The sequence below is a fragment of the Phacochoerus africanus genome, chromosome 6, assembly GCF_016906955.1.
Source record: "Phacochoerus africanus isolate WHEZ1 chromosome 6, ROS_Pafr_v1, whole genome shotgun sequence".
In the NCBI taxonomy this organism is placed as follows: Eukaryota; Metazoa; Chordata; class Mammalia; order Artiodactyla; family Suidae; genus Phacochoerus; species Phacochoerus africanus.
In genome coordinates, this window is record NC_062549.1 from 51,904,127 (window position 1) to 51,930,385 (window position 26,259).

A 26,259-nucleotide genomic window follows, 5' to 3' on the forward strand; every position below is an offset into this window, starting at 1 on the left:
GGGTGCTCAGGACCTGAATCTATATACCAGGGCATAGGCACTAGACCCAGGACCCCCAGGGCCCTGCACTCAGAGACCCCAGACCCTGATCCACCTACAGGTGAGTGGGTAGGGACAAGCCCAAGAATCTCTGAACCCACCTACCAGCTAGTCTTCCCTAGCGTTGGTGACTAACCTCACCTACCAGTGTGTGGACACCAGACATAGGACATACAAAGCCCACAGCCTACAGACTTAATCCATCCACCAGCAGGTCAGCACCTGCCCTGGGACAAACTGGGCTCTGGCCCCCCCCACCACTGAGCCTACTCTACCCTTGGGACACTTCTCACTCACTAGCAGGTGGACACAAGCCCTGGGACAATCACAGCTCCACAGACAGTGGAACCCAGCCCACCCACTGGCACACCAGCACCAGTCCTGCAACCACCTGGGCCATGGTCCTGCCTCCAAGTGAATCTGTTCTAGTCTTGAGACAACCTTCATCCACCAATCAGTGGATACCAGCCCTAGAACAACTGGGCTGTTCTTAGCTTTGCAGCCTGTAGATTCAGCCCATCCACCAACAGACCAGCACCACCCCTGGGACTGGCTAAGTCACAGTCCCCCTTACAGCAGGCCAACACAAGCCTCAGGACATCCTAAACTCCACAGCCAGCTGTGTCAGAAATAAGCCTAACACCACTCTGAGACCCTTGCACCTAGCTCTAGGACTTGGTTCTGCCTGCCTGTGGGCCTGCACTTGGCTCAGCATCTGTCCTCACCTACCAGAGGGTGGGCATAACATAAGGTCTCCTGGACCCCAACTTTGTCTACCAGTGAGCAAGCACTAGTCCCAGGGGACCCTGAAGTTCCACAGTCAGCTGCCTCATGACATGGCCCTGCCAACTGGTGGCTGACAGCCTCTGCATGAGGCAGGGCCTAGAAACCAACCAGATGGAGGTCCAGCCAAGCCTACCAGACCACCCACAGTGGTCAGCCTGCCACAGCAGAAGGAACCACATAGCCCATGTAGGGAGCATATAGCTCTGGTGACCTGAGGGGAGTGTGCTGTCTAGATACATAGGACGTCACCCACCTCTCCAAGTCAGTACATGTAACAACTTATCAGGTACATGGAAATAAAAACGGGAAGATGGGCAAGATGAGATGACTGAGGAACACATTCCAAATGGAGGAATAAAATACAACCCCAGAAGAAGAACTAAGTGAAGTAGAGATAGGTAAACTATCTGAGAAAGAGTTCTGAGTAATGATTGTAAGGATGATCAAAGAAGACTGGGAGAGAATTTAATGTACAGAGTGAGAAATTAGAGTTCTTAAGAAAGAGTTGAAAAATATAAAGAACAACCAAACAGAGATGAAGAATATAATAACCAAAATGAAAAATACACTAGAGGAAATCAACAGTAGCCTAAATGATGCAGAGGAATGGATCAGTGACCTGGAAGACAGAATAGTGGAAGTCACTGAAGATGAACAGAAAAAATGAAAAGAGATGATGACAGTTTAAGAGACCTCTGGGACAACATTAGAAATTGAGCAGAAGATTTGAATAGACAATTTTCTAAAGATGCAGAGATGGCCAACAGGCACATGAAAAGATGCTCAATATCACTAATCATCATAAAAATGCAAATAAAAACCAAAAGGACATATCACTTCACACCTGCCAGAATGGCCCTCACCAAAAAGACAACAAATAACAAATGTTAGAGAAGTTGTAAAGAAAAAAGGAAACCCTAGCACACTGTTAGTGGGAATGTAAATTGGTGCAGTCACTGTGAAAAACAGTATGGAGGTTCCTCCAGAAACTGAAAATAGAACTACCATATGATCTAGAAATTACATGCCTGAGTATATATCTGAAGAAAATGAAAACACTAGTTAACAAAGATACTTGAACCCCTGTGTTCATAGCAACATTACTTACATAGCCAATATATCAAAGCAACTTAAGTGTCCATCAACAGATGAATGGATAAACAGAATACTACTCAGCTATAAAAAGGAATGAAAATTTGCCATTTGTAACAACATGAATGGATTTGGGAGGTTATTATGCTTACTGAAATAACTCATACAGAGCAAGACAAATACTGTATGATATTGCCTTTATGTGGACTCTAAAAAATAAATCAAACTAGTGAATGTAATATAATTGAAATAGAGTCACAGTTACAGGAAACAAACTAGTGGTCGCCAGTGGGGAGAGGGAAGGGGGATGGGTAAAATAGGGGTAGAAGATTAAGAGGTACAAACTACTATGAATAAAATAAGCTACAAGGATATATTGTACACTATAAGAATAATATTTTATGATAAATATAACTGGAGTATAACTTTTAAAAATTGTGAATCACTATATTGTACACCTGCAACTTATGCAATATTGTAAATCAAATATATCACGATAAAAAGGAAGGCAAAAGTACTTTGCATGTATGTAAATATATAAAAAAGAAAAAAGTTAAGATATAATATCATTACCCAGAAAAAAATTTATCAGATTAATTAGACTGTTATATCTATGTTTTAAATATGCATATACTAACTGCATATGCATGCTAACCACAAAGCAAAAACCTACAGTAGACACACAAAAAATAAAGAGAAGGGAATCAAAGTTTACCTTTATAGAAAATTATAATTCACAAAGACAGCATAAGAGGAAGAAGGGAACAAAGAAACTACAAAATAGCCAGATAATTCTTACCTGTCACAATTTAAACATAAATGGATTAAATCCTCCAGTCAAAAGTCATAAAAGGGTTGAATGAATAAAAAAAAAATCAGAACCCAATTATTTGCTGCCTGCAAGGGACTCACTATGATTTTAAGCACACACATAAACTGAAAGTAAAGAGATGGAATGAGATAGCCCATGCAAATGGAAATCAAAAGCAAGCATAAGCATACTTACCTCATGCAAAACAGACTTAATACTGCAACAAGAAACAGGGTCAGCATATAATCATGAAAATATAAACTCATCACGAGGTATAACAATTGTAAATATGTTCCCAATACCAGAGCATCAGAATATATGAAGCAAATACTAATAGATTTGGAGGAAGAAACAAGACAATATTAGTAAGGTTCTTAAATATCCCATTTTCAACAATGGATAGATCATACAGACAAAAAAAATGAATGGAGAAACTGGACTTGAACTATACTTTTGACCAAATGGGCCTAAAAGACATACATAGAACATTCCAACTTGTAGCAAGGCAGTACACATTCTTCTCAAGCACACATGAAACATTCTTTAGGATACATCATATGTTATGCTACAAAACAAGTCTTAGCAAATTTAAGAAGACTAAAGTTTTACCATGTATATTTTCTAATTGAAATGGTATGAAACTAGAAATTAATAAGAGGAGGAAAATTACAAAATTCACAAATATGCATAAAATAAAAAAATACTGCTTAAAACCAATGGATCAAAGAACTTAAAATTTAAAAAATAATTTGTAAACAAAAATGGAAAACCAGAAAACCAAAACTTACAGGAATATGGCAAAAGCAGTTCTAAAATAGAAGTTTACAGTGATAAATGCCTACCTTAAGAAAAAAGAAAGATATCAAATAAGCAGTCTAGCTTTTTATATGTCAATGAAGCTGAAAAAGAAAACAAACTTAGTGGAAGGAGGAAATCACAAAGCATAAAAAATGAAATAGAGATGAGAAATGCAATAGAAAAAAAATCAAACTAAGAGCTGGATTTTTGAAAACATAAAATTGAAAATCTTTAACTTCATTAATAAAGAGCAGATTCAAATAAATAAAATGGGAAATGAAAGAGGAGACATTATAAATACAAAGGATCACTAGAGACTACTATGAACAATTATACACCAATAAACTGGATAACCTGGAAGAAATCAATAAATTCCTAGAAATATACAACAAGACCAAATCCTGAAGGAATAGAAAATCTGAAAAGGCCTATAATTTGCTATGGAATTTGAATCAGTAATAATGAACTTCCCAACAAAGAAAATCCCAGGACAAGATGGCTTCAGGAGTACATTATTCTAAACACTTAAATAATTAAACACTAATTCTCAAACTCTTACCACCAAAATTTGAAGAGGAGGGAACACTTCCAAAACCATTTTGTGAATCCAACATTAACCTGATACAAAACCAGACAAGAAACCACCAACAAAAAAAATCTATAGGCCAATATCCCTGAAGCACATAGATGTAAATTCTTAACAAAGCACTAGCAAACTGAATTCAACAATCAATATGTCTGGCAGGGCCATAGTCCCTCCAGACATTCTAGGAGAAAATCTGTTTTTCTTCCAGCTTCCCATGACTGCTGGCATTCCTCAGGTTGTGACCCCATTATTCTAATCTCTGCCTCCATGGCCATATTGCTTTCTCTATCTCCCTTTTTTTAAAATTAATTTTTAAAGACATAAATGCTATTTATTTCTGGTTCTTCTGTTAACATGTAATTAACATTTAGAATAAAAATCCAGGGGGATGCTGTGCTAATATTTGAAATGATTGAAGCAACAGACTGAAGAGAGTCTAGGAAAGGCGTAAGTTCTTTTGAAAACATACGAAGATGGAAGATATTTAACTTTAAAGTTAAACCAAGTGTCCCAAGTTTCATTTCTTTCCACATTAGTCTTGTCTCTTCTGAATGAGTCAAAAGCATTGAACAGGCACTAAATGAAGACTTTTGGGCAAAACGAGCACATGAATTTAGCCCAGGTAGCAGATGACATAAAGGAGTTGAGGATGCCCAAAGCTTAAAATTTCCATAAAATTTTAAGCCATAAACTCCTCCATCATTACTTCTCATTCACTTTTTATCACATTATTTTCTATTTTTTTTCTGCCCTTTTATAAAGATATCTGTGATTGCATTTAGGGCCTACCTAGATAATCCAGTAAAATGCTCATTTCAAGATCCTTAATCACATCTGTAAAATCTCTTTTTCAATATAAAATAAGATTCAGAGGTTCCAGGGGTTAGAACTTGGAGATGTATATATATATATATATGTATGCATGTATATGCATATTTAAAAAATATTTAGCTCATTATATAATGAGGGAACTAGTAAGCTGTTATAACCAGTTTAAAAGAGAATTCAAACTGTGCACACATAGGCAATCTGGAATGCTAAAATAAATTTACAAATAGATGTGAAAGTAGTCAGCATCCATGAGTGATAATCACTGCATGTCACTAGACAAAATTTACTTATATTTCTGTTATCAAAAGTAATTTGCATTATTATGAGTTTTCTGCAACTTATAGAGTTGTAAAATAGCTTAAAGACAATAAAAGGCACAAGTAACTCAGAAAGGTGCACTAAGCAGGCCATCTGGTAATCCCCTCCCCCATTTCAAAGTTTTAAGCACGGTTTTTCATGACCCTCTTGCTCCTCCATCTTTTTAAAAAAAATAATCCCTTGTTTATTTTTATTTTTATTGGAAGCAAAATACGATAAAGTCATTATCAATTAAGTATTATTGGATTTTAGAAACTTCATTGTCTTTATGTTCTTTTCTTCTCTTTAAATGCTACCTGATGTATTTATTGGTTTAGGGTCCCACAGAATTTAGAAAATGGTTTGATAAACTTCCTTTGCCAGATATGAAACTAATTTACCTGGACATATTTTTGAGGGCCATGATTTAGCACATCGCACTTTATAAAAGTAAACACAGAGGCTTGAAAGTAAAATATATTCTTTTAATTGGTATCACTGTAAAGAGTTTAGATCAATGAATAGGAAGTAATGCACAGTATTTATTAATATAAATTTCAGATTTACAATATTTTGTTTTATTTTGCAGACGCATCTTATGTTCATTCATTCAATAAATATTAAGTATCTGTTATACACTAAACACTTTTCACCTACGAACTTACTTTCCTGGCACTGAGTTTTTGGCTTTTTGTTTACCTGTTTATTTCATTGATAGACAACATTATAGTAGTTTTGGTATAATGGTGTACAACATTGTATTTTTTACACATAGAAGTGGCAGTAATAAAGTGATTATGACAAATTATGCCCTTTAAATTTTGTGGGGTGGGTGTGTGTCTGTGCATGCATTTAAAATTTCTGACAAGGAAGAAAATAGTGAGAAACGTTATGTACTAGGGATCTAAGGCTTCAATTACATGGAAAATAATCTGAATTGTAAAGAGTTTGAATATGCAGCTGGGAGGGCATGGCTTTAATATGTGTAGCCGGAGATTGGGCAGAAGGGGGAGGTTTTGTACTTATGAATGTATATTTTAAAGCAAAGATAACTTTAAGAATGTATACATTCATTAAACATTTTATATTAAAAATTTATTTCTTTTCTTTTTATGGCCATACCTGGGCATATGGAAGTTCCCAGGCTAGGGATTGACTTGGAGCTTCAGCTGAGGCCTACACCACAGTCACAGTAACACTGGTCAGAGCTGCGTCTGTGACTTATACTATAGCTTGCTATAACACCGGATAATTAACCCACTGAGTGAGGCCAAGGATCGAACCTGCATCATCATGGGGACGTCAGGTTCTTAGTCTGCTGAGCCGCAATGGGAACTCTACATTTTACATTTTAAAGTTTCTTATTTACAAAAAGATTTAAGGTCTTTTTTGCTTGTTGAAATACCTTCATCATGGTCTTCAGGTGGTGAAACATTAAACAGTAATTGTAAAGAACAAGTGATTTTGAAAAAACAGACAGAATGTTGATTAAGGTGAATATGAATCCAGTAACACAGAAGTCCACTGCATATAAAGACAAGCCCATAGATATGCTCTAATTTAGGAGCCCGAATCAATGGTGTCAAAGTCAGAAACAAAGATATAGCTATGCTTCCAAAGACAAATGGCAAAGGCACCTGAAATTAAAAAAAAAACAAAACAGGTTAAGACTAATGATGATGTTGTCCTCAAAAGCTTCTATAAATACATAAAAACATTCGCTTTCTTTTGGAAAGACGTTCCCAAACTTTAGGGGGAAAACTACAGATATATTTTCAAATATATTTAGAGAGACAGTGTCACTATTACATTACAGAAAGTAAATCAATGGCAGACTGAATGACTGTAAAAAAGCGGAATTGTATTTATTTAATTTTATTCATTCTATTGTTTTCATGAATGCCTACTCTAGTCATTGGATAATGCCATTTATTGACTCAAATTAGTGCTTCATTTTTAGGCATAGGAGAAAAGATACATTTAACATCATTTTCATAAATCAGAAATTAATGATGTCATTCTAGCATGAATTATTGAAGCATTCTTATTTTTGGGAATTTGAAAACTCAGTCATGTCATAACTGTAATTTTTTTTTTCTTTTTAGGGCTGCACTGGTGGCAGGCGAAGTTTCCCAGGCTAGTGGTCAAATCAGAGCTACAGCTGCTGGCCTACACCACAGCCACAACAATGTGGGATTCAAGCCGTGTCTATGACCAACACCACAGCTCACAGCAACGCCGGATCCTTAACCCACTGAGCAAGGCAGGGATCGAACACGCAACCTCATGGTTCCTAGTAGGATTTGTTTCCACTGCACCATGACGGGAACTCCTATAATGGGGCATGTACCAATCTTTCTTAGGGCAGCACAATCATGTAATAGAAACAGCAGAAACACTGGATTTGGAAAAGTCTGATTTGAAATGCAAACTCTGCTATTTTAATCACTCATTCCTTCAAGAAATAGTCACCAAATTTCTGTATGGTAGCGTCTTTTTAGCCATACAGAGGTATTTGGGACAGATAAAGAGGTTTCTTCTCCAGGGAGCTTAGGGTGCCACTGTTTAGAGTATAACTTTGGTCTACCTCATTAATCTGGTCTTCAGATCCACTAGTAGAGAGGAGCCAGAAGGTTGCTCCCCAAGTGCCCAACCCATGGGGATCCCCGGCACCAGTGCCCAGGGTTGTCCCTGTTGCACAGTGAAACTCTCAGGGTTCTGCACAAGAGAAGGAAGCCCATAGTGGGCCAGCAAGTGCTTGGTGATAAATGTGTTCAGAGGTTTTTAATAAAATATTCCTGAAATACATGTGTTTTGTGTGTTGCTATTGTTAAATATAAAGTTGGAGTGTTGAAAAAAAGGGTTCTTCTGGACTCATTTGCAAAATGAGGGTTTTATCTAATGCTAGTCTTTTAAAAGCCTTGTCAGAATTGCATACAATTTGCTTCAGTAGAATGTGCTCAACAAAACAGGATTTCTTAACTTTATGACAATGATTTTGAATATCTCTTACTCTTCTAATCTAAGATTCTTGACAAGATTTGTCTTTATTTCTCTGAACTGCCTAGTAGAATGCCTGAAACGTAGCAGGTGGACATTGAATATTTGTATAATAAATGGATGACTGAAATCCAAGATATCATTGTTCAATTTTTTCAACATGGGATATGACCAAGAGGGAACCATTTTTGGGGGAAGAAAGTCAAAACTGTCTATGATAGGGTTTCTTAAAATATGTCCAATGGACCTCTCTGCAGAAGAATCCCAAAAATTATTGATAAATATCTGGATCCCTTGGGCCCAACTAAGACCTACTAAACTAGATCCCATGGGGTGAGTCTGGGAATTCAGATTTTAACGAGCACATTCAAGTGGTTTTATGGTCACTGGCTTGAAATATGGAACTCTCACTTTATTTTCCACACAATCACTAAAACCAGGAAGTATCTTCTTTATTTGGGCCACTGGATCGTATTTATAACACGATTAAAGAATAAAACAAAAACTGTTTGGAACCTTTTAGGATTTATGTGATAGCAAGGAATAGCTTTTTTTATACCAAGACAAATTAAATAAAAACAGAAAGAGAAATGAAGGAAATAAAGAAATATGGATAAAGAATAAATTTGCTTCACCAGATGCATGCTCAAAGCCCAACATAGATTCTGAAAGCCCGCCACCATAAGACATAAGAAAAACAGTTGTTTAGGAGAGGTACAAGTATTCCTGATGCTACTAACAGAGAAAATATCCTCAGTGGGCCCTTTACCAAATACAAATTTCATCACTATCTTTTCAGTAATATATAACAAAAATTTGGTCTCTGGAATGAGAATGTGTGGTTTAAATCCCAGCCCTGATTCTTTTAGCTAGGGTAAATTAGTCTCTGAGCTCTGGAATTTTTTTGAGTTAAATAGGGTAACTAAGAGAATTTATGCCAGTTGTTTGACCTGAATCTGTTCGTGCCTTTCTAATTCACTTTCTATATTATTTTCAGAATGGTTTTTTCAAATGAGAGTCTGATTTTATTTCTTTTGAATATGATTGCTTAGGCAGTTCACTATTTACATAAACATGCCCATCTGAGAGGGCAAAAGGTGACTGATATCAGCTTGTTCTCTGGTCACCAGGCTCTGTGTCTGCCCTAGGGTAGGGGTGCTTTATTCTATTTTGCACAAAGACACTCGGGACCTACAGTAGTCCTGCTGACATTTTTACCTAGAGGATGGTGATTCTGTCTTGCTAGTTATGTTCAGGATCATTTTTTTTTTTTAAATGGCTGTGCCTGACAATATGAAAGTTCCTGAGCCAGGAACTGAATCTGACTAAATCTGTAACCTATGCTATACCTGCAGCAACTCTGGATCCTTTAACCCACTGTGCAGGGCCTGGGATTGAACCTACACCTCTGCAGCAACCTGAGCTGCTGAACCACAGCAGGAACCCCATTCAAAATTTTTATAATCACCTAAACTGAGCTCAGATTAATGTCTTATTGTATAAAATGAAGACACTATCAAGAATGTAAGCAAGAAGAGAATGCCATATCATCTATATTGGGTTGTGGCTTTTGAGCAGGGCCAGTATTCTCTCCTCAAAAGTGTTATAGCCTAGCTCTTGAAACATGACAAGATGGATAACATTTGATTTTTTTATTCTATAGAAATCAAACCAAATGCAGCCCATACAGCCAATTACACGCCAGTAAGCTGGAAAATGGAGGTCTGGTTCAGACTTTTATGTTTCATAAATGTGACTCATGTTTAGTTAAAAGCATCCCAGATAGAGTAAAAAATTATATTCCTAGAAAGAGAGTAGAAATTTAATATTAACATTTTAATCTTGATTTACCTTATAAGGTCTAGGCAGACTGGGTTCCTGGTACCTTAGTTTAAGTAAACCTATCATATGTAGCCCTCTTAAAAACCATATTGCTAATACTGAATATCTTATTAAGTTGATTAAATCTGATGTTATAATAACAATAGAAGTTAAAATGATTATCTGGCCTACAGCCATGCTTGGACAGGAGTGGTTATTGAGCATAGAGAATATTGAAGGCAGTTGTCCTTCTTGGCTTGCTGTGTAGATCATCCTTGATGCTGAAAGCACTGTACAACACATGTTGCTAAATATTGAGGTTGAAATCCCAAAAGAAATGACCCATTGCATGGAAGGGATTATTTTGTCCGTCCAGGTAACAGCGACAGCATCTATGAAAATTTCAGAAAAATTTTGAAAAAGTTAGTCACTTTTGCTTGATTGATAATATGGCAATAATTCCTCACTTCCTCCTGCATTCATACCCTTAGGAATATGACTTTGTAGCTCCTTCCAAGAAAGGAAGTCTCTTTACTCATTGTTGAATATGGTCTGGTCTTGTGGTCTGTTTTGGCCAGTAGGATGCACTGGGAGGGAGGAGGGAGGTTTGCCAGGGAAGAGCCTACATCCTGAGAAGCATCACAGACTTCTGCTTGCTCTCTGTGAACATGGCCCAGCTAGCATATGAACAAGATCTTCAATAAAATTTTTAAAAGACAAAACAGAAGATCAACCTAGTCTATCAGAGGATAAAGACAAGCCATGAAAATGTAGTTCATAGACTTCCAAATGCAGGGAACAGCTACCACACTATGACATCCCTTGTGGCATTTCCTGCCGAAGCCTTGCCTCCTAATGAGTTTGCAAAGCAGAAATACCAAAAAACACAAGTTTATTTGAGGGCCCACTTTGGACAAGGGGCTCCCCAGTAGACATGCCAAATCTTCCTCATACTGCCTGACAGTATAGGATGTTTTTACCCATGTTTCCCTCTGTTTCTTCTTCACTTTGGATTTTGCATTTTGATCCCCTCTCTCAGCTTTACCTACTTTCCTTCCTGTTTTCCCTAACACTAACATTTTCCTTAAAAAAAAAAAAACAAAAACTTTATACACTGCATTTGCTTCTCAAAGAAGACAAAAGAACCTACCAGCTAGAGCCCAAAGATATGGGAGAGCATGGTCCACCTCAGTAAAGCTGCTAACCCAAATTGCAGGGCACTGCAGACACATGAAAGACTCTAGTAGAGAACTACCATCAGGGACAGAAGAACTGCTCTGCTGAACCCAGCCTCAATTGCTAACTTGCAGAATTGTGAACTAAATAATGGTTGTTATAAGCTAGTAAATTTGGGGGAAGCTTGTAAGGCAACAACAAGCAATGATAGTCACGAATACTCTGATTAAATAATAATAAAAACAAAAAATTTTCGGTGGGAGATGTTATTTGCTTAACTTAGACAAATAACTGACACTAGAAGCATAAGAAATTATGTTATGAGTGTAAAATGTGCCTCAGAATTTCTCCAAAGTTATCGATTTTTTTTTTCTTTTTAGGCCCGCATCTGTGGCATGTGGAAGTTCTCACAGGCTAGGGGTCAAATTTGATATGTAGCTGTCAGTCTCTGCCACAGCCATGGCAACACAGGATCTGAGCCTCATCTGCAACATATACCACAGCTCAGGGCATTGCTGGATCCTTAACCCATTGAGTGAGGACAGGGATTGAACCCACATCATCACGGATACCAGTTGGGTTTGTAACCTGCTGAGCCACAACAGGAACTCTGGAAAAAATATATTTTTGAAGGTTAGATCCTGCAAATTGCTGTCCACATTTATATCCATTTCTAGCAATAACCTGGATATGAAGCAATCTTTTATCATGAGAAGAGCATGACTAATACCTATTTTTAAATCTTAACTAACTCTGTTCATTACTTAACTTCCCTGTGCTACAGTTTCCTCATCTGAAAAATGAAGATGGTACTGCCTGTTCCAAACCAAAATTTTGAGGGTAGGTATCTGGGACATCTTCTAACAAAGTATTTCCTTGTTGCCTTGTTTGCTCCTGTTTTCTCCTTATCTTTTTCCTCTTTCTTTTCCATATCTCTCTCCCACCCTTCCTCTTCTTTCCTTTTCTAGTTCTTGCTGTATCACATTCTTCTACCTTTCGACCTTAGTCTTAGCATCTGTTCATTTTTTTATAGATTGTTTAGGCTGATTATTTTTCTTTCCTTATGAAAGCCAAAGCAGGAACATATCATGTTTATACTCCTATGGGAATGTCAAACAAATCAACAGTATAAAGTCCCCAATATTATTCAGAGTAGATAGTAGTGACTATATCCTCTTTGTCCAGAAACATTCATACCTGCAGAGATGATCTCCTTGGGGGTCAAAACGGCCAGGTACGATACATTAACCAGTAAATAAATCACAGCCACCATGGGAAGGACAGTAATCAGAGATTTGGGAATATTCTCACCAGGATTTTTAATCTCTCCTAAAAAATACAAAACAAACTATCAGAAAAGGGCAAATGATGACGAGACTTTTGAAGACCTCTTTGTAACAAAAAGGAGTCATTGGCTTGACTGATTTGACGTTGGTCCAGGGCAAACTTTGCCTGAAAGCCTGAATTTCTCATCACCTCATAAAAAAATCCAATTATTCCAACCATTTTGTGATTATAGGCTTACAGTGATGGGAAAGACTATTTGATACAAACTGCTATGTGTAAAATGATAAGCTACAAGGATATATTTCACAGAACAGGGAATAGAGCTGATATTTTGTAACTAAATGGAGTATAACTTTTAAAAACCGTGAATCACTATATCGTACACCTGAAACTTACATAACCTAAATTAACTGTATCTCAATTAAAAAAAGAGAAATGAAGCAGAGATGAGAGCAGAATGGGGCAGAAAGTTTGCATTAAATCAGATGAGAGAGAAATGACATGTGAGGGAAGACTGAAAGGAAGCGATGGAGGGAGTTATATGAAGATCTCAGTGGGGAGCCTTGGACACCAAGGCAGCGTTGCTGCAAAAGAAAAACAGGCTCCGCCTACCTTTTGTGAGCAGATCTATGTCTTGCTCTGTCACAGAGCCTTTCCCACTGCATGGTATTGAATACCTACGATAGCCCTAAGAACAGATTGCACTTTGCCTGCATTTCAAATACAGATGAAACTGCAGGGACTCAGAATTTAAGAGATTTCTCCAAGGTCATATAGCAAATAAGTGGTGAGGTCAGGATATTAACCACATTTGGTTAGACACTAGACAGTAACCACTGCACTCTATAGTCTGGGTGTAGCTAGATCTCCTGGACCTGGAGGTGATGGATTTCTTGGACAGAAGGTACAGAGTCCTTTTTGATACTTACTCTCACCCTCTCTTTCCTTCATTCATAAGTCCAGAGAGAAGGTGGACAGAAGTCCTCAGTTGGGAAAAGTTTTAAGCTCTGATGCGTAATAACATTTTGAAACCAAGAGTGAGTGTTTTGGTTATTTTCTGTCAATTGCAGGGGCCTTAATTCTGAAAATTGACATATTATCTCAAAATTACTAAGCATCATACTGCTTTTTTTTCTTTTCTTCTTCTTCTTTTTTTTTTTTTTTTTTTTTTTTTTTAGCTGCTGCACCTGTAGCATATGGAAGTTCCTAGGTCAGGGGTTGAATCAGAGCTGCAGCTGCAGGCCTACACCACAGCCACAGCAATGCAGGATCAGAGTTCTATCTGAGACTTATGCCACAGCTTGTGGCAAAGTGGGATCCTTAACCCACTGAGCAGGGCCATCCTCATGGAGACATCGGATCCTTAATCCACTGAGCCACAATGGTAACTCCCATACTGCTCTTCTTAAAAAGGAAGTTCAGGGGAGTGGTTAAGAGCATGAACTTTAGGAGCTAAAGGATCTGGGGCTCGAACCTGGCTCTGACCCTGACTAGCTAGTCGGACCTTGGGAAACAGGCTTTGTAGCTGGCAACAATACTTCCAGCTCACAGATTTGGACAAATAAAAAATATACAATTGTTAAGAAAAAAAAAAAAAAGACTGGTATGTATCATATGTCTTCATCCCCCACACCAAGATATGTAATTTCTCTCTATTTTTTCAGGTTAAATAGTGGTTCTCTCATCTCGTCTTTCCCCCAAGAAATTGAGCTCTGAGGAAGTTCCTTTCTCATCCTTACCCTTCCAAGCAAACTTCTTACCTAGGCAAATTTACTGTATTGAAATGACTACAGGGTCATGACAAATAAGAAAAGTGTGAATGGAATTCAGGATCTTAAGGGACATGAATAAAATAACAAGATGAAAACAATTTAGCATCCAATCGGGCAGTCAAGAGATTGTTTGACTCTACTCAAGAGGTGAAGGAAATTTGTTATAAGCCATGTGGAAGCAAGGCAATCTGTCAACCCGAATTCTAACTGGAAAGAAATCAGGAGGTGTAGATATAAAATCAATATCAGTTGAATTGTGAGGTCTCTGGGTCCCCTACTACCATAGCAATGGTGCGACGGAACCAGCATGTGCATGTGTGACTGGAAGCATGAAGTACTTCGATCACACATCCTGACTTGAATCTGCGAAGTGTGAGGAACGGTGTGAGTCGGGATCTTCCATTCAGCAACTTCATTCACCTGAGATGCTGACCGTGATCCCCGGTATGAGTAAGTGAGTCTGCAACTTTGGAAAGCGAGTCTCACCCAGATCCCCTTGACTAGTGCATTCTCCAATCCTCCAGCTTCTGTGAGTAATGGCTGCTAGTTCCCCACAGCTGAACCCTTCTCCTAGGAATTGCCTTGGGTCCTTGAGTAGATTGGCAGGAAGGGAGGAAACTGCCTTGCTGAGAAAATTCAAGAAGTTTACATTCTCCCCTCAGAGGCAGCCCACAGCCACTGATAAAGAGGACAGAAGCCTTGGAGTTCCTGTTGTGGCTCAGTGGTTAGAGAATTCAGCAGGAATCCATGAGGACGAAGGTTTGATCCCTGGCCTTGCTCAGTGGGTTAAGGATCCAGCATTGCCGTGAGCTGTGGTGTAGGTTGCAGACATAGCTTGGATCCAGTGTTGCTGTGGCTGTGGTAAAGGCCGGTAGTTATAGCTCCAATTGGACTCCTAGTCTAGGAACCTCCACATGCCGAGGGAACAGCCCTAAAAAAAAAAAAAAAAAAAAAAGACTACGGAAGCCCATTCCTTTTATTTAAGTCTTTTTAGGGCCACACCCGTGGCATATGGAGGTTCCCAGGCTAGGGGTCCAATCAGAGTTGTAATCACTGGCTGATGTCAGGGCCACACCAATGCCAGATCCGAGCTGCATCTGTGATCTAGGGATCTAACCCAAGCACCAGCTACAACCTACACCACAGCTGCAACCTACACCACACTGGATCCTTAACCCACTGTGCTGGGCCAGGGATTGAAGCTCTTTAACACACTATGTCACAGCAAGAACGTCTAAAGTGTCTAATTTTTATGAGAACCTGGCATATGGGATAATCTGAAAGAACAGCCTTTTTGATTTAAATTTGAAATGTAAATGAATTTTCCAATGTGTGATTTTAAGTTGCCAGTATTTATTAACAATATTTGAGGTCTTTAAGAGAACTTAAAGTCATCATATTTAACACTTAAAATTTTAGAGTTACAGAATATAAGTGATGAGAAAGTTATGAAAGTCAAATATTTTCAGTGTTTAAAAGTTAAATACATTTTAATGTGCAATTAAAAGGATCTAAAAGACATAAATTGTGAATGAGGTTTTATACATTAGTGAAATTTAATGTTCAATTTATTAATCAGCTTATTAAAGAATAAGTAAATTTCACTTATTAAAGAACAAGTGAATTTCATATACAACTTTTAGTTTTCTATGTGTATATCATTATTTATAAGTTAAATTTAATGGTTTGTGAAAATCTACGATTCTGAGTTGATACCACAATGTATTTGACATATACCTATATATACTTTTTTTTTTCTTTTTTAGGACCACAGGTGCAGCATATCGAAGTTCCCACAATAGGGGGTCGAATTAGAGCTACAGCTGCCGGCATAGCCACAGCCACAGCAACGCCAGAGCTGAGCTGCATCTTCGACCTACACCATAGAGCATGGCGATCCCGAATCCTTAACCTACTGAGAGAGGCCAGGGATTAAACACACATCCTCATGGATCCTAGTCAGGTTCATTTCCACTGAGCCACAATGGGAACTCCCTTGACTGATAATTTAAACTCCAACTTTGGAAAGTCATAAAACTCACTTCTAATAGATTTTTTTTTTTCTCTTAGAAGGGAAGAGTAAAAGAAAAAAAAATTTAACATGTCAACTTAATGCTTTCTTCCTCATCCTAGCCTTTCCCACCACTGTTCAAATAAACAGCATCCTTTATAAAGAGGTCTTTGAGAATATTGTCTCTTGGTTCAATGTGGTTGTTTTCTGTGTGAAAAATTCCTAATCCTCCCTAACAGGTCCAAGCTTTGGTCAAATCCTTAGAGCCAGGGAGTATTATCGAATTTTAAGTGTGTCCAGGAAAGTGGTAGACTCTTTAGCTTGTGTGTCCTGCCATATTCCTGTTTTCAGTGCAAACTAAGACCAGGGCCTCTGATCTCCAACCACAGAAATTACATGGGAGTCCTGCCCGCTTAGACTCTCCTCCTTTCCCCATAAAGGGAGGGGAAAGCTTTGTCTGATGATACTATTTTTTTTTTTTTTAATGTGTGCCCAACTTTAGTTTCTGCAGGACTAAGGTGGATTTTGTAAGGGTGAGTGAGAGCTGCCATAGATTTACATCTTTCAGCAACTTAATTAGGAGAATGGGTGCTTCAGGCTCACCAGTCCTTACAAAACCCCCCCTTTCCCCATGAAACTGACATATAGTGCCTCCCATTTTACATCCGCAGTTTCAGTTTCCATGGTTTCAGTTACCTGTGGTTAACCATGGTCTGAAAAGATTAAATGGCACATTCTGGAAATAAGCAATTCATAAATTTAAAATTGCACGCTGTTCTGAGTAGTGTGATGAAATCTTATGCCATCCTGTTTGTCTTGCCTAGGATGAGAACTGTTCTTTTATGTAGTATCCATGGTATGTATACTACTGGCCTAACCCTTAGTACAGAAAAGAACATAGTATACACAATACTATATACAAAATAGATAACTAATAAGGAACTACTGTATAGCACCGGGAGGTCTACTCAATTCTTTAATAATCTCTACAGGAAATAAAGAACAGAAATATGCATAACTAATTCACTTTGCTATAAATCTGAAGCTAATACAACACTGTAAATCAACTATATCCCAATTAAAAATTTAAAAACCATGGTATATATAGGATTCAGTCCTAACCACAGTTTCAGGCATCCACTGAGGGTCTTGGAATGTAGTCCCCATGGATAAATGCGGACTTCTGTACATTGCAACATGCTATGTATGAGGAGGAGAGTTCCTAAGTATTCATGTGTATTCTGACTTTGAAAAGTTCTTCTAATGGGAAGCAAATCAGGGGGTTGCTTAGGCCAGAGGAGACCACTTGTTTTAGGTAACCTTGTACACAGAGCTGGGGAATTGGCTTTTTAAGTCTCCTTTTAGGGTTTTTGCTGAAGAGTGGATGCAAATCTAAGCTGGTTGGGCCATAATTAATGCAGATTCCTCAGTCAGCCAATACCGTATCTACCTACTTATTCTCCTAAACGCACTTCACTAACAATAGGAATTCTGGGCAGATTATGAAATCTGAGGGTCTCTTTAAATTGCTCCCAATATTAATGTGCTTCAAATGATCCTGCTTTTCTAAACAGCATATCATGGAATATTGTCTGATGGTTCCTTGCAAAAGTCACACAAGTCATGTTATGGAAGCAGAGGGCTTTTGTCTTTTCGTAATTAAGTATAAAGAACTTGAGTCCTAGCAGTTCTCTATTTCACTAGTGATTCCTTTAAATGTTGTCAGATCTGCTACTGAGATGAATGTACTGATAGCTTGGAGACCTACTATAATTCCTTATTTCAGAGGTGAATATAAATGATGTATAGTGGTGCCTGAGATTCAGTGTGTCCTTTTAGGAACCCTGGCATAAAAGTGTAGACACAAGCTGTCTATTCTGTTTACCGTTGGTCAGGAATATGACAAATCAGAAACTCTGAGGACCAAACTTGAGGGTGAAAGTTCTTTCCGGCCAGGATCACCCCCTTTTGACATGCAAGAAGCCAGATCTTTAAATCTGGAAAGTTAATGAAGTGTTGGTTCTGAGAGCCACCTCATTTGATTAGCCACAAGATGTAACTGGCTAATAGACCTCCTAAGGTCTCCTCCTCTCATTAGACCTCCTAAGCGCTAATAATCTGCAGATTCAGAAAATTTCACTAGCCTTTTCAAACACAACCAGACTGACCTGAAGTTACTCACATTTTGCTATCAGTTTCAATTACTGGATTTCTCATCCTTTTTTTTTAAGGTTTAACTTGTTTGATAACAAATCAAACCAAGGAGTAGACGGAGAATGAGATGAGTACTCCAAACAGAATTGGGTCGAGAGCTACCATCTTCAGGTAATGATGGCTACTAGGACCATCTTCAGGTAATGATGTGCTTACTCTAGTGTGATGCTTTACTTTAGCGGAGGTGGGGCACCAACATCTGGCCACTTATTTTTGCAGAACCTACTGCTGCCCATGTAGAAGAAGGCCCTGGGGAGCTGCTGGAGGAAATCAGATTCAGGTATCCAAGGATCATGGTTCATAACACAACAAGTCTGGGGAAGTGAGGAGACCAGGTGGCCCCCTGGGGGTTGCAATTCCCAAAGCAGTGACCTGTGAAACCCTGCCTCCATGTATATCCAATATTTTCACTTCCTGTGCATTTTTAATGCCCAAGTTAACTTCGAGGTAACTGCTGCCATAATTAATTTGTGCTAGGAAAATTAAAGCCTTATTATTGGTTTAAAATTCATTAATTGCTTTAAAAGCCTTGATATTGGTTTAAAAATTCATTAATTTTATTGCAAGATTTCAATGTTAGATTTGTTGACAAAAAAGGAAATTGTTAAAGTACTTAAAAATCATATCAGCTGTTAAATTTTTAATAATCTACATGAGTGAGCAGTGTTTCATTGACCAGGGAACATAAAAAATTTTTCAATAATTTAAGAATGGAGAATTTGGGAGTTCCCGTCGTGGCGCAGTGGTTAACGAATCCGACTAGGAACCATGAGGCTGCAGATTCGGTCCCTGCACTTGCTCAGTGGGTTAACGATCTAGCGTTGCCGTGAGCTGTGGTGTAAGCTGTGGTGTAGGTCACAGACTACAGCTCCGATTAGACCCCTAGCCTGGGAGACTGCATATGCCGCGGGAGCAGCCCAAGAAATAGCAAAAAGACAAACAACAAAACAAACAAACAAACAAACAAAATATATATATAAAAAAAAAGAATGGAGAATTTGAAGAAAACATCATTAAAATTTTTGCTAAAATATTAAGGACATTTCAAGCATAAAATCTATAACAGTGTTGTATCTAGGGGAAAAATTCCATTATTATTAAAATTATTAAAATTTTTGAAAAGATTTTGGAGGTTTTCAATAACTTCAGTGTTTAATATAGTCCTTAATATTTAATACTGTTATAATTTTATAATATGAAAGAAATATAGTGAATTATCTTTTCTTTAGTTACTTTGTTTACTCTAGAAAGCTGTGCGACTATTATCAAATTCTTTAGGTACCATGAAATTGGAGGGGAAGCACTGCCTTTCAGAAACAAAGTGCATATATACAGGGGAGTGTGGACATTACACCAGTCCTCGTAATCATGAAAAATGAGAAGTGCTTTAACTATCTACTAATGTGAAAGTGCAGTAAAGCCATACTAATTATTATTATTCAGCAGTTCAAAGAATGTGTTAGGTCACTAAGAACTAATATAGAAAGTTCTCAAATAAAAAAAAAAAAAAGGAGAAAGGGAGTTCCTGTTGTGGCTCAGTGGAAAGGAACCCAGCTAGTATCCATGGGGATGTGGGTTTGATCCCTGGCCTTGCTCGGTGGGTTAAGGCTATGGCATTGTCATGAGCTGTGGTGTAGATCACAGGCGCAGCTAGGATCTGGCGTTGCTGTGGTTGTAGTGTGGGCTCGGATCTGGTGTTGCCGTGGCTGTGGCACAGGCCAGCAGCTACAGCTCCAATTTGGGCCGTAGGCTGGGAACTTCCATGTGCCCCGGGTTCGGCCCTAAAAAGACAACAACAACAACAACAAAAAGTTCTCAAGATGTATTGTGGAATCAGAATTAAGACGTGGAATTTAACCATTGTGGTAGAGGATGTATAAAATCTGTGACAGTTTAATTTTTTTAACAAATAGCTATTATTAATATATTTCTCTTGTAATTGATATTTAACTCAAAATGTCTTGAAAAATTGCTAGAACAAAATGCAGTAAAATCTGAGGGTGATCTTAATTTTCTGTTGAAAACTTTATAAAATTCCCAAGCTTGTTATAGGGGAATGACCTGAAAAGCACTCAATTCTCTGTATTTTTTTTATAGATAATTATCTACCAAGGCTTAATGTTGATTAAACTACCTGCATGTAGTGCAGAGCAGATTAAGTTCAATCACCCCCAGCTCCAAAAAGACCCCAACCAAATACATCTTCCTCCACAGAGTTGTAGACAAAAGTATGCCATGTGACAAAAGTATTTCCAAAGAGAAAGAGATTTACCTGCTATGCTGATCAGGATTGACGTGCCAGAATATGCAAACAATCCTTGCAGGAAGGCTTCTGCAATGCGTGAGACGTCAGGAAGTTCAGCGTCCAAAGCGTTCTCAAACCTGGCCACATTCTCCTTTTCCCCAATCGCTAACAGCACAATTCCCGTGAGGGAAATGAAGCAAAGGACAGTTATCTTCGCCAAAGTACTGATAGTTTGAAACCAAGTCACCGTTCGCACCCCTCGAGTATTTACAAGTCCCAAAGACCACAAAATGGCCAAAGCAAGACATCTCTTCGGTAGCTCTGGGGCTGGGCACCCGGCGTAGAAAGGCTGAATTGTGTAGGTAGATAATAACAAGGATTCAGTAGCTAGTCTTAAAGGATGAGTAAAGAGTTTGATCCAAAGACTGAGGAAAGCCACAGACGACCCAAGAGACCGTTTGAGAAAATAATACTGGGCTCCGCTTCTAGGGAAGGTCGTCCCTAGCTCTGCGTGACTGAGACTGGAGATCAAAGTCAGAACTGCACAAACCGCCCAAATACTCAGGGAGACGGCTACATTCAGTGAGGAATACTTTAACACCCCTTTAGGAGACACAAAGATCCCTGCTCCTATTGTGGCACTAAATATTAAAATGTTTCCACGGAAGAATCCTATTGCCCTCAGGAGTTGCATGCCTTTTTCGTTTTCGTTTTTTTTTTTTTTTAAATCCTGAAAAAATAATTTTAAAATTCCATGTGGATTGCTAACTTATGCACACCCTCATGATTCCTGCAATATGCTTTCTTGATTTAGCCATCATCCTTACATAAGCATTTTATTACTGCACTTAACTTTGTTTTAAAAATGATTAACTTGAGAATTGTTGCTAAGATGTTGTGAACTCTTTTAAGGCCAGAGTTAAAATGTTTCACATGTTAATTATTTAAAAGTTCAGGTATGCCTGTGATGGTTGCACAACATTGTACACTTGAGAATGGTTAAAGTTGCACATTTTGTGTTAAATGCATTTTTTTACCACAGGTTTAAAAAAGTTAATAATGTAATATACAAAACCCCATCCAATTGTACTCTTTAAATGGATAAGTCCTATGGTATGTGAATTATGTTTCAACCACAGTTTCCCTTGAGGAAAGTTTTACCCTGAGTTGAGTTTATGGCAATTGGAGATAAATGAGTGTTTGGCCAGGGTTTCTGTTTACTGATTACTGCTCCAGGAATGTTCCTAAGCATGCAGTAGCTGATTGCCTGGATTATTTCTTGCATAACTTGTAGTTTTGGCATTAGAGCTTCACACATGAAAAGGAGCTGAGCATGGACCACTCTAAGTACGTAGAACTATTTCGAGCTCAGGGACAAGAATGTTGATTGGCATTGGAGGCTAGAAGTGATTGGATTCTTGGTATATATTTTTTTCTTTTTTAAATTGAAGTGTAGCTGATTTACAATGTATTTTAGTGTCTGTTGTACAGCAGTGATTCAGATACACATAAAAAAGAATATATATTTCTTTTTTATATTCTTTTCCATTTTGGTTTATCAAAGATTATTGAACGTAATTCCATGTGCTATATAGTAGGACCTTGCTGTTTATCCATCCTACATATGGTAGTTTGCATCTTCCAACCCCAAACTCCAACTCCATTCCTCCCCACCCCCACTCCCTTGGCAACCACAAGTCTGTTCTCTGTGTTCATGGGTCTGATTCTGTCTCATAGATAAATTCATCTGTGTCATATTTTAGATTCCATATAAGTGATAGCATTTGGTATTTGTCTTTCTCTGACTTACTTCACTTAGCATGAGAATCTCTAGTTCCATTCATGTTGCTACAAATGACATTATTTTGTTCTTTTTAAGGCTCAGTAATATTCTATTGTATGTATTGTATATATTGTCTATTCTATTGTATATACACCAGGTCTTCTTTATCCATTTTTCTGGTGATGGACATTTAGGTTTCTTCCATGTCTTGGCTATTGTAAATAGTGCTGTAATGAACATTGGGGTGCATGCATCTTTTTGAATTATGCTTTTCTCTGGATAGGTGCCTAGGAGTGGGGATTGCTGAATCATATGGAAGTTCTCTCTTTAGGTTTTTGAGGAAACTCTACACTGTTTTCCATAATGGTTTACCAATTTATATACCCACTAACAGTGTAGGAGAGTTCCCTTTTCTCCATACCCTCTCCAGCATTTATGGTTTGTAGACTTTTTGTTGATGGTCATTCTGACCAGTTTGAGATGGTACCTCACCGAAGTTTTGATTACATTTCTCTAATAATTAGCCATGTTGAACATCTTGGATTTTTGATATATTTTTAAAGTAGACCCTACAGAATTTGCTGATGGGTTAGATGTGGGGTTGTGAGATATTGACAGGAATAAGACTGATCAAATTATGTGGACCTGGCAACTGAAATAATGAAAGTGCCTTTACCTTTCTCTATTTATGAATGTATTCATTTGACTTTTGATGAGATTTTTCACTATTAAATTCAATGAGGCATGAACATTTTTTACAACTTCTTTAATGCATGTTTGAGTTTTTCTTGGATATTCATATGAGTGGAATTGCTGGTTCACAGGGTACTGTTGTTTTATTAGATGATTCCAAATTTCACATCTTTGTCAACAGTTAATATTATCAGATTTATTTTGGTGATATGATGGATGTGAAATTATATCCCAAAAGTATATTAGACTTTTGCCTATGTTATACATGTTTATTCTGTTTTCTGTATTCCATTTTTATTTCTCTATGTTTCTGTTTAGATATTTTATTTTGATGTATCTTCTGGCTCACCAATTACATATTGTCAAATGCTGCTAGAGGAGAGGTGAGGCTAAATGTCAGGTTCACCTCTCCAGTTTTCTTTTTTCTTCAAGGGTTCGACTCCTTAAACCCTTGCTGCTTCGGTATATTTTTAATTTTTTTAAAATAGACATTTTTATATTTTAAACATCTTTTTTATTGTTATTGGTAGAAATGTTGTTTTGCTACAACTTAGTCCACTCAATTGGAAGCAGAAGTCTACTTATACCTACTTGTGTATAACAGGCAATTTCAGTACTGATGTATTAAGGTGGAACTCATTCTAAATTGTCTTAGTAGATTTGCCTTAGTAGATTTCACTATCACTCACTCGGTTGATCAAAACTATGTCCAAATATCCTTGGTACTTTCCTCCATCCTCTACATCCAATCCATCGCCAAGTCCCCTTGGTTCTGTTGCCAAATCATATCTTTATTTAGCCATGCATTTCTGATTCTACTACACATACCTTGATCTTAGCCAGTATCATTTTTTTTTCTCTTAGGCAATGGCAGAAAAGTCTCAACTCATCTTTCTGCTTTAGTTCCTATATTTTCTCAATCTATTCTCCACAGATAAAGGTAGAATACTCTAAAAGTAAATCTTAATGTCCTTTCATCTTTTGATTACATTTAGAATTAGGTACATTGTATTTATTTTCACTTATAAATTCTGTCTTTAAACATTTTCATACTATTTGATGCTGGTGTGTATTTCATAGTTGACCTTAGACTCAGCTTGTTTGCTTAATAATTCTTTGCTTATTTATTCTAATACATTGACAATCATTTAGTCTGTAGGTAATGATTTTTTGGTGTTTTTTCCCTTTTCTTTTCCTTTTGTTTTAAAATCTTTTTATACCTAGGACCTATTTTACAGAGATAAATATACAAGAATGATCACAGCAGTATTGTTTCTCTTTGTAAAAAATTTAAAGCCATGTAAATGTCTGGAGACATTTACAGGAGAATCAAAATGTAAATTTTACTACATTTACCCAATGTAATATCACAAAGTACTCAATATGAATGAACTAGAGATAGTAGTGTTAACATGTATATATCTAAAACATAAAATTGAACAAAAGAGCAAGTTGCCCTATATATTCATATATATGGCATGTGACTATATAATATTAAATATTAAAAAAAGAATGCCATCTATTACATATGAATACGTACATATAAAATAAAAATATAATAATATTCCAGAGAGGGGCTGCTTCTGAGGGGAAGTAGGAAAATGCAAAAGGGGAGTTGCATAGGGTTTTTCAATAATATTTGTAGTGTTTAATTTTTTAGATTGAATGTTATTCTTTATATTTAAAAATATTTAAGTATTACTTTATCAGATCATATCTCCCGCTTACAACTCTCCATTGCCTTTAGAATAAAATATCTGCATAACATAGTCTACAAGGCTTTACAAGGTGTTTCATGACTATTCTTTTCAGTCTCCTCTCATTCCCCTCTCTTCTTATTCAGGAAATTTTGCCCTTTTCCTCAAAGCCTCTACAAGTTTCTAACTTTCTTTTCTTAGGGAAGTTACTTCTTTGTGTCTCTTTGCTCAATTGGAAAATATGGAAAATAAATGTATCTATCTCATTGGGTTGCTGCGGGGATTAAATATGTTAGAACATAAATAGTTCTTGCAACAGTACCTGGCATAGAGTGAATATTAACAATTACTATTGTTATTATAAGCATCACTGATGGCATAATTTGATCATAAAGACCTTTAAGTGGAAGTGATATTTAAACTGAGAAATTAAAATGAAGAGATAGGGAGGGAGGAGAGCTCTAGGCAGAAGGAAGAGGTACGTGAAGGCTTTTTGTTTTTTGCTTTTTTTGTCTTTTTGCCTTTTTAGGGCCTCACCCTCGGCATATGGAGGTTCCCAGGCTAGGGGTCTCATCTGAGCTACAGCTGCTGGTCTACACCAGAGCCACAGCAATGCCAGATCTGAGCCGAGTCTGCAACCTACACCACAGCTCACAGCAACACCGGATCCTTAACCCACTGAGGGAGGCCAGGGATCGAACCTGTAACCTCATGGTTCCTAGTTGGATTCGTTTCTGCTGCTCCATGACAGGAACTCCTGCGAAGACTTTTAGGTGAAAAGTAACTTGGTGTACTCATGAATTGAAAGATAGGTACTATGGCTGGAGTTGAGTGAGTGAAGGAAGCAAGTGAGAGAGAAATGACCCAAGAGGGTCTTTTAGTTTATACCTTACAAAGTTGTATAATAATGGGTGTTGTATTTGTACTGTAACTCAGGTAGTTTCTGCCTGGAGTAGCCAATCTCTGGAATGATCCATACACTCTTGTGTACCTCCTTCCCCTATTGTGCTAGCACTACTGCTGGTCTATGTGACCACAGAATAGAGAAGGGATGGTCTGTCAATTATAAGATTGTGTTACAAAAGGCAGGGAAGCTTCTGTTCCCCAACCTCCCCGCAACCTCTCTCTCTCAGGTTACTTGCTCCTGGAAAGCCATTGGCCATGTCAAAAGGAAATTTTATTGGGAGACACCTGGTGGGGAACTCTCATCAAAAGCATGTGACTGAGCCATCTTGGAAGAAGATCTTCCAACCTCAATCAAGCCTTCATGTGCTGTAGTCCCGGCCTATACATTGACTGAAATCATGATATACTCTGATT

The 26,259-nt window shown here is 37.7% G+C and overlaps 1 protein-coding gene across 1 annotated transcript; it reads right to left on the reverse strand.

The window, feature by feature from the left end:
* Positions 1 to 6,553: 6,553 nt before the first annotated feature.
* On the reverse strand, positions 6,554 to 21,578 carry LOC125128801 (solute carrier family 7 member 13-like). Its single transcript, XM_047782949.1, has 4 exons — positions 20,794 to 21,578; positions 12,435 to 12,566; positions 10,092 to 10,453; positions 6,554 to 6,877 (listed from the first exon to the last, which is right to left on the reverse strand). Exons 1-4 carry the CDS (start codon positions 21,458 to 21,460, stop codon positions 6,602 to 6,604), a joined length of 1,437 nt encoding a protein of 478 aa, XP_047638905.1. The 5' UTR covers positions 21,461 to 21,578; the 3' UTR covers positions 6,554 to 6,601.
* Between the last annotated feature and the right edge of the window lie 4,681 nt (positions 21,579 to 26,259).

What these genes read in the sequence shown, in the direction of transcription:
- LOC125128801 (XM_047782949.1), bottom strand. Translation starts at nt 21,460, where the DNA reads ATGCAACTCCTGAGGGCAATAGGATTCTTCCGTGGAAACATTTTAATA. An exon ending in CAAGGAGATCATCTCTGCAG is followed by an intron (nt 10,454 to 12,434) that starts GTATGAATGTTT and finishes AAATTTTCATAG; the next exon opens with ATGCTGTCGCTGTTACCTGG. An exon ending in GTCTGCCTAGACCTTATAAG is followed by an intron (nt 6,878 to 10,091) that starts GTAAATCAAGAT and finishes TTTTAATTTCAG; the next exon opens with GTGCCTTTGCCATTTGTCTT.